Below are 9356 nucleotides of genomic sequence, written 5' to 3'. Positions count from 1 at the left end.
CCAAGCTTAGGTGATAGGCTGCCAAGTGTATCTCCTTGTTCCTGTTTTGTTCCTGTTCCTGTTTTGTGGGGAGTATAAAAGGGAGCTACGCAGTTGAAAAGATAGCATTTGGTCTTTACCAGATGACTCCTTGTCTTTCTTTCTCTCGCCCTCAGCCCTCCGCCGATCCAAGGAACTGAGTCAGCTATGCTGGCGTAGCTGACATTGTTTTAAGGAAATATTAAATGGTTTGATTTTTAGCATTTTTTCTCTTGGAGAGTAGAGTGCCCCCAATCTGCTGCTGGCACTCAGTAAGCAGGGACAGGGCGATAGGTTTAATAGAGAGTAAATATGCTTTCTGTGATTCCAAAAAGATGAAACCTGTAGCTTACTGTAGAAGAAACATTCATTGTTCTGGAGAGCTGGCTCAGTGGTTGAAGGGTGCTTGCTGCTCTTACAGAGGGCCTGGGTTCAATTCCCAGCTTACACGATAGCTCTCCACGGTCTAGAACTCGAGTTCCAGGAGATCTAGACGCCCTCCTTCGAACTCTGAAGGCACTGCATGCATGTGGTACACACACAGATATATAAGCAAAACATGCATATGCATAAAAGTAAATTGTTTATTGAGGGGGTGCCATGCCGTGCACATGGGGGTGAGAGGACATCTTGCAGGAGTCGGTTTTCTCCTTTTACTTGGTGGGTTCCAGGCATCAGGTAGTTTGGGAGCAACTGCCTTTACCCTCTGATCTCTCTCAATGGCCCTGCGATCTACTTTTGTCTCTATAGCAGCCTACATTCACTAGGTAGAAAAAAATACTGAGAAATATAACTTTTTTTTCTTTGCAATCAAAAGTGAAGTCAATTAAAAGAATTGTTTTGTGATGGTGGAACTACACACACACCAACCCAAATGCCTCCACACACCTCTGTATCCTGTATGTGTCACAGGAAACACCCAGAAGTCCAACCTAAGGAAACAGTAAAACGAATGAGGGAAACCACACAGTCTGTTGTACATAATTTAATTTTTTAATTTTTTTAAAATTCAGATAATAACATCTTGCAAAAGAAAAAACAATCCAAATGCCAATAAGCACTCAGACCACATGGAATTTGCATATACACACTGGATGAAATAAAAGACCCAGAACTTAACAGAAACTGTATTTTCTGCTTCTATAGAGTAAATTTAATTACAAGATTAGAGGACAGAAAATGATCAGTTAGTCTTAATGATAAACACGTGGTGAATCATGAAAAGGGAAAAGGTCTAAACTGGATGCAGAAGTCAGGCATGGTGGTGCAGGCCTTGCACTTGGAAGGCTTTGGAAGCAGATCCTGAGAGATCTGCCTAGGATACATGCAAGAACTTGGGCAGGAGGTGAGGCAAGAGGGTCAGAGTTCAACAATAGTCTTGGCTACAAAGGGAGAGGCCAGTCTGGTTACAATACCCCTGTCTCAAACAAACAAACAAAACAAAAACAAATGGAGATGAAAGTAAAAGTTAGCACTTCTACTTATTGGTCATATCATCTTCGGTGATTGACTACTATGTTCTGTGTATGAGTTTTCTGTTCAAATAGGGCTATTAACTGTATTGATCATATCAATGTAAAGTACTTACAGAGTAAGTACTTGATAAATATTTGCTATTAATATCTGGCCAAAATGGTTTTATGTATGTGCATGTATGTCTTAAGGAAGGTCAAGGTGTCATCTACCATTTTAGAGAGTGGCTGGAATGCAGGTCACCAGGTCACTGTCTGCTGTGATCTCCTTTTGACTTGAAGAACCACTTATAGTGAACTGTGACATACCATATAGACTCTACAGTAGGTTTAACGTTACAGTAGGTTTTACTCCTGTCCAGGGAAAAGATTAGAAAGACTATATGAGAGATAACATAGACTGCCAGGATTCAAAGGATTAAAAACCAAAAAGCTACTACATTGCAGGTAACAATTATTGTAAAATATTAAACTAAGGCAAGGCTATCCATTAAAACTTGAAACAGTATATATTCAAAAAGTATAACATAATGCATGGGGAAAAATGTAAGAAACATGTTGCACTTGTATGGCAGGGCAAGTGCGTCCTCTAGAACAGGTTCCATGGATAAGGGGAGAGAAGAGCCCAAGTTCAAGGCTTAGTCAGAGTCTAATCGGTACATGTTGGGGTAAGAAACTATTTTCCAAATGAATGCCAAGGTCTCAAGTCATCTCTCTCCCAAAGGTTTGGGGAACATATTCTTTTTTAATATATTTATCCCTCTGCTGAGCTACTAGCAACTTCAGTCAGGCAGTAACCACACACACTCTCCTAGACTCTGTATTCTGAAAAATATGAGTCTTCTTGTTGCCTGATCTTCTGGAAACTTTTCTTGCTATGGATAGGGGAGGAAATATGGGTCTTTCCCAGCCAAACCTGTTTTTAAACTTCACATTTATACAAGGGTTTCACTTTCCCATTTACACAAGGGTTCAGGAAGAGATTAAAAAATAAACAACTAATGTATTGCTACAGAGATGGACAAAAAGAAAATTATGGAATGGAACTCATTGGCCTAGAGTTTAAGTCCCAACACCCAAACCAAGGGCCTACGGTTTAAGTCCCAACACCCATACCAAACCAAACAAAACCAAACAAAACAAAAAAAAGCAACAACAAAAAACCCTCAAACAAATAAAAAACATGCAATGTAGCATGTGTCTTTAATGCCAGCACTCAGGAGGCTGATACAGGCAGATTTAAGTTCAAGACCAATCTGGTCCACAAATCGAAGAGCTAGGCAGTGAGACCCTGACTCAAATAAACAAACAAAGACCAGGGAAGGTTCCATTAGTTGCCAATGGCTCAAGTGAGGACATAGAAAATGGTTACAGACTCACCTAACAAGCCCAGCCATAACTCAAGAATGACAGATTTCTTCAGCAAAAATTGAAATCCTACAAAACTATAAAGTTTTCTTTTCTACCCGTCCCCCTATGTGTGAGTGTGTATGTGTGTATATATGTGTGTGTGTTTGTACACATGTCTGTGGAGGTGTGTATGCAGGACAGAGGATGATGTAGATATCTTTATTTCTGTCTACCTAACATTTGTTTTGAGACAAGGTCTCACTATGTATAGCTGGCTGTCCTAGGACTTGGGCTCTGTAGACTAGGCTGGGTCTGGAACTCAAGAATTGCCCACTTCTGTCTTCCAAGTTCTGGCATTAAAGGCATGCATCACCATGTCCCAATCTACCTTATTTCTTGAGACAAGGTCTCTCAGTGAACCTGGAACTCATGGTTTTGACTAGACTAGTTGTCCAGTAAGCTCCAGGAATCCTCCTGTTTCCACTCACCAGGGCTAAGATTACAAGTGCACCCCATCACACTATGGGGGATGCAGATCTGAGCTCCTTTCTTCACACTGTAGATGAAGCCATTTCCCCAGCCCATGTCCTTTGTAGCTCACCTTCCATCAAAGAGTGGCACTCTAGAAATGACCCGCAAGCAAACTACTTCACATGAAAAATGTTATAAAGTTCTAGAGAAAGATTTTGGTTGTACTAACACAGCCTCCTAACACACTTCTTTTGCAAGTGGATAGACATCTTTCCCGCAGTTTCCTTACTCAATCCCTTTTGATTTTAGCTCCTCCTTGACACGTTTCAGGTAATCAGGATCAGGGTAGCCAAAACTGCAGGAAGAAAAAAAGAAACCCTTTAGCTTCCTCCCAAATAATTCTTAAGATTGTGTACAGTATTCAGGTATGGTGACACAGGCGCTTAGTACTCAGATGGCCACAGCAGTCAGAGCTCTGAGAGTCTGGGGCCAGTCTGAGCCATATAATGAGACCCTGCTTCAAAACAACAAAACCTGTATGTGCTATTTGTATTTGAGCATCTAGAAATCTGGGTTCCAAACATTCTCCGGCAATCCAGACAGTGACTGATATCTAGTGACTCAAGGGGCTGGCTGGCTGACCAGCAGATTTTCTAGCCAGATTGCTTAAATTCTTAACTTATTCTAAGTACTGATGTACATAATGTTATAATTGTCGTATAATACAGAGGCAGTAGTAATCATACACTTGTGGGCTTTTCAGACACACCAGAAGAAGGCATCAAATCCCATTATAGATACTTGTGAGCCACCATGTGGTTGGTGGGGATTGAACTCAGGACCTCTGGAAGAACAATCAGTGCTCTTAACTGCTGAGCCATCTCTCCAGTCCCTATGGGCTTTTCAAATTAGGGGATATGAAAAGGTCTCACGGTATATTTCTTTTGGATGCCACGGGTAGAGGAATTCTGGGTTTCATAAAGTACAGTCAGATATCCTAGAAAACATCTCCTACCATCTTGGGACTCTTTATAACTAAGACTTTTTCTACTACGTATTAGCCTTGTGAGTTCAGTATCGTTGTGGACTGATGGGAAAGAAGAGGCAAAGGAGAGGGAGATGATCCTAAAAGAAATCAAAGTCGTGCTGGAGAGATGACTCAATGGTTAAGAGCACTGGCTGCTTTTGCAGAAGACCCGAGTTCAATTCCCAACACTTGCATGGCAGCTCACAACTGTAACTTCAGGGGATCTGACAACCTTATACAGACATACATGCAGACAAGCCACTTATGCACATAAAAATAAATAAACCTAAAAAAAAAGAAATCAAAGGCAAATGACATTCCTAGGATCTATCTTTTAAATAAACATGAAATTTATCAGCTAAATTTAATCAACTTGAGTAGCATTCATCTTGGATTCTGAAACCCCTTTCTTTTGAAGCAAAACTAAATAACTAAGTCATACCTTATGAATGGCAGGGTAGAAGGATGGGTGGACCAGTCTTTTTTAATCTTTGAAATTATCATCATGGACTAGTGTGTGTGTGCTGTGTGTGATGGTTACTTTTATGTCAACTTGACACAGGTTGGAGTCATCAGAGAGGAGAGAACCTCAATTGAGAAACTGCCTCCTGGGGCAGTGTTGGCAAGCAACTCCAATCCCAACACTTGGGAGGCAGAGGGGTCTACAGAGTGAGTTCCAGGACAGTCAGGGTTTACACAGAAAACTGCCTCCATAAGATCGGGAAGTTGGCAAGCCAGTAAGGCATTTTCTTATAATTGAGATTGGTGTCTGAAGGACCCAGCCCAATGTCAGTGGTGCCACCCCTGGACTGGTGATCCTGCATGCTGTAAGAAAGCAGGCCGAGCAAGCCATAAGCAGCACTCCTCGACGGCCTCTGCATCAGCTCCTGCCTTCCGATTCCTGCCTATTTTGAGCTCCTGCCTTGTCTTCTTCCTTCAGTGGACTGTGACTGGGAATATGTAAGGCAAACAAACCTGTTCCTCCTGAAGTTGCTTTTGGGTTATCACAGCAACAGTAACCCTAACTGAGACGCTGGGAGAACATCTAGGGCTAGAATGTCATTTTATACCCACAGCCTCAAACTACAGCATTTGAGAACCTTGTAGTTCATTCAGCAACCATTACAACCAAGACTCTTACTTTCCTGGTCCTCCAAACTTGGCTGTTTTGTGATGAATATCATTCCATGTAATGACATCTGAGATTCCTAATACTCGAGAGTCTCCTACTGTGAAAGTCAGCTTGTGTTTAAAGGCTTCTCGGAGCAGATCCAAAACCTTTCTTCCCTCGGTATTATCAGGCAAGTATGCAACTCGTCGTGTTCCATAATAAGACTTTCCTGGGTTTGGGTGCTCACTCTGTATGAAGAAAAGAAAATGTTTACACACACACACACACACACACACACACACCCATACCTCTGAATTTTAGTTTAGTAAAGGTATGTTCATGGTAGATGAAGCCTATTGAAAGCCAGAAAAATATTGATATTTTACTCATATTCTGAATAATTCATAGCTTTCCTCTTCAAATTAAGACACTACCTGTCCAACTCCTCCCATCCTAACATATGATTTCTACCTTTAATAAAAAGGCATGAGGCCAGGCGGCGGTGGTGCACACCTTTAGTTCCAGCACTCAGGAGGCAGAGGCAGGTGGATCTCCATGAGTTTAAGGCCAGCCTGCTTTACAAATTGAGTTCCAGAACATCCAGGGCTGTTACATAGAGAAACCCTGTCTCAAGCCCCCACCACCACCAAAAAAAAAAAAAAAGAAAAAAAAAAGAAAAGAAGAAGACACGAAAGGCTAGGAGTATAGCTCATTGGGTTCTTGCTTGGCAAGTCCAAGGCCCCGAGTTCAATACACGGTCAAAGTAACTAAAAAGGCATCTAATTTCTAAGCAGGCGACATCATCGCTGCCTCTATTATGACCCTTCCCACAATCACAGAATGATTGATTTCCTGGGAAAACCATTATGTAAGAGGCTATAGGGTGCCCCCTTGGACTTTGGCAATTCTAGCATAGCGAAAAGAAACTCACATTCCTCGGGCACACTTACTGTTTGGACGCCACCTTTCATATCGTAATGAATCACAATAGTACCACAGCCTTCATAACCCGGAAGTGACTCTTTTTGAGTGGCATGAGTCATGGTTCCCTCTGGCTGGTTCCCTTTCTGGACACCGTAGGAAGTCAGACACACAGGACAGACAGGCTTGATTGACATGGCTTTTCTGATACAAGAGGCGCAGAATTCATGCTTGCATTTAGAGAGCACATACTTGTTGCTGATGGTATCCATGCAGATGACACAGTTGTCCTCGTCCTCCTTCCCCTTCGAGGCTGCAGGGCTGCTTGCAGAGCCTCGAGGAGGAGGTAAAGCTACATTCGAGTCATTCCTGTTGATCTCCATGGGTGTTTCATGATCCATAGCCAATTTCTCTCCAGACGACGAGGACAGTCCCATTCTTTTGGAGACAGACTGCATTGCCTGCGCGAGGCGATTAGGCAAACCAGTCAAGGTCACCGACTCCTGAGATATCACAAAGTGCACGTTTGGGTGCTTTTTTCTTAAGTCGTCGGCAAACTTGGTCTTGTGTACCCGAGCTCTCTCCTTGCCCAACTGTTTCAGTGACAGAACTTCTGTCCTCAGCTGGCACGTGGCATGCTGGAAGGCATCAGTAAAACTTGTGTAGGACTGCACAGACAGGTCTAACTCTTTATCCTTGGGGACAAATTGAATGCAGGTTTTCTGCCCCTTTTCCAGGACTCTACCACACGTGTTAAACTTCTGCTCGATCTCTGCTATTTCCAGGAGCAGTTCAGGCTCTAGAAGCTTAAAGCGCGTCGAATCGACCTCGATCCCTGTCATGTACCCAGATGCAGTTACTTTCACAGGTGTCAGAACAAGAGTTTGGGAGACCTTTTCTGTGGCGGCTGAAATGTCAGCAGACAAGCCGAGGAGAGTTAGCATTCTTCCCTGCGCCTTTATCAAAAGCTTTGGGAAGCAGCGATTCAGCTCCTGTCTGATCTCCTTTGCTCTCTGGGGTTCCTCTAAAGAGATACAATGTTGCTTCAGAGACTGCGTGCATTTCTGAAAGTCTCTGACAAAAGCCCGACTTGCTTCTTCTAAGTTTCCTGATTGGCTGGAGGTGAAGCCTACAGAGACCATATTGGGAGAACTCTCTTGGATTTCAATGTTTACACCAAATTTTTTCTCTATGGCTTCTAGTCTACCCGGATAAACATGCTTGAAATATTCAAGGAGAAGTACAGGAACTTCACAACTGCTCTGACTGGGTGGCTCCCTCTCCACATCGGAAGGTATGTATTTCTGTGGGGCGTACTTCCGTTTCTGTTCACTTTCCAAAAGCTGGGCACTCAAGAACTGATATATCTTTTCAATATCTTTGAAGTTGCCACACACCTTCTTAATTCCGTCTCTACCCTCCATGCTTTTGACATGAGGGCAGACAGTGGTTATATATGCTCTCTGCTCTTTAGAGAGCAGGTCACAGTTCAGCTCAGCGGTCACAGCAAGAAAGACCTGAAGGTTTAAAAAGAACAGGTACAAATAAGATGTCTCTGATATCCACCACTCTCCAGAAACACCACCATCTTTTTTCTTAGTGGCGACTGACTTCTTAAGTCTCCTGAGGGGGTAGCAGTCTGCTGCAAGCCAGGCTTGCCAGCCCCCTTTGCAATTAGACTCACCTTGCGGGAAGTGGGTGGTATCTCAAAGTGAATTAGACAAAGAAAGCCAATGCCAGACCTCATTGCAGAGGCTCATACAACTGGTTTGTAAGGAAGCAGGAAGCCTGGGCATGAACATTTTCTAATACTCAGTGGCCAAGAGAGAGGTGTCTAGAGCTACCATAATCTGCTTGACCCTGGGTACTAAAGGTAGAGGAAGAAAGACACCTCTGCTTTCCTTGAAGGTGCTGTGGTCCCCAAGAAAGAGTTTGCAAGTTTTGAGCTTTAAAGGTAGCTCTAAATCCAAGGAGTCTCACCTGGCGTCATTTCACCCTGCTTTTTCTTACTTACCGTCTTACTTTAAGAAAACCCCAAAGCAGCCAGGAGGTGGTGGCACAAGGCTTTAATCCCAGCATTCAGGAGGCAGAGGCAGAGGATCTCTAAGTTCGAGGCCAGGCTGGTCTGCAGAGTGAGTTCCAGGACAGCCAGGACTACACAGAGAAACCCTGTCTCGAAAAACAAAAAAACAAAACAAAACAAAAAAAAACCCAAAATCCACAAAAATAAACAAATAAATAAAATGAAAGGAAAACCCTAATGCATGGAATACTTAACTCATGGAAAGTTACTAAGTCTTTTAAACCTTGGTTTTTAAAATTTCAGTGATGAGACAGAAACATCAGATTTGGATAAAAAGGATACGGGCAAATTGAATGTAACATAAAAGCAAAACTTCTGATGATTTGAACCCACTCAAGGGTTTTGCAGATGCTGTTTAATCCACATGGAACAGTTTGGATGTTTCCAGAATCAGTGTCTTTTCCACACCTCTATCAGGACCATCTAGAATCTAGGTTGTCATCCACCTAGCCCACTGCAGCCACGGACCTTGCAGCCTGGCTCCTTCCTATGCCTAGGCTTCAACCCAGCAGCCAGAGTGATCCTTTACAAATGCAATCCAGGTCCCTCACCACCAGGCTCAAAAACATCAAGCGAAGCTCCACAGCGACATTAAAATCCTCAGCTCTGTGTCCGCAGTGCCCCTTCACATTCCCAGCCTTCCTCACTGTCTGCCCTCTACTCTTTTTTTTTTTTTAATTTTTATTGGATGTTTTATTTACATTTCCTATGTTGTCCCCTTACCCCATCCCCCACCCAGGAACCCCCAATCCTCTCACCCCTCCTCCTTCTTCTCTGTGGATGTAACCTCTATCTACCCCCCCTCCACCTCCCCACCCTCAAAATTCCCACCCCCTGGGGCGTCCAGCCTTCATGAGGTCAAGGTTCTCTTCTTCCACCTATGCCCAGCAGGGCCCTCCACAC

At 43.3% G+C, this 9356-nt stretch overlaps 1 protein-coding gene across 1 annotated transcript in view; it reads right to left on the bottom strand.

Moving 5' to 3' along the window:
• Positions 1 to 988: 988 nt before the first annotated feature.
• The window catches only part of Dtx3l (deltex E3 ubiquitin ligase 3L), a 12923-nt gene continuing 4555 nt past the window's right edge, over positions 989 to 9356 (bottom strand). Inside the window, exons 3-5 of the mRNA XM_028752296.1 lie at positions 6400 to 7887; positions 5480 to 5697; positions 989 to 3666 (exon numbers count right to left, since the gene is read on the bottom strand). Of these exons, the coding sequence (XP_028608129.1) occupies positions 3597 to 3666; positions 5480 to 5697; positions 6400 to 7887 (1776 nt within the window). The 3' untranslated portion in view covers positions 989 to 3596. The remainder of the gene's footprint in view (positions 3667 to 5479; positions 5698 to 6399; positions 7888 to 9356) is intronic.

This window comes from Grammomys surdaster, unplaced genomic scaffold, assembly GCF_004785775.1.
Source record: "Grammomys surdaster isolate TR1022 unplaced genomic scaffold, NIH_TR_1.0 125889, whole genome shotgun sequence".
Taxonomy (NCBI): Eukaryota; Metazoa; Chordata; class Mammalia; order Rodentia; family Muridae; genus Grammomys; species Grammomys surdaster.
The sequence above is the reverse complement of the archived record's forward strand: the minus strand, read 5'-3'. Positions and strand labels throughout refer to the sequence as shown.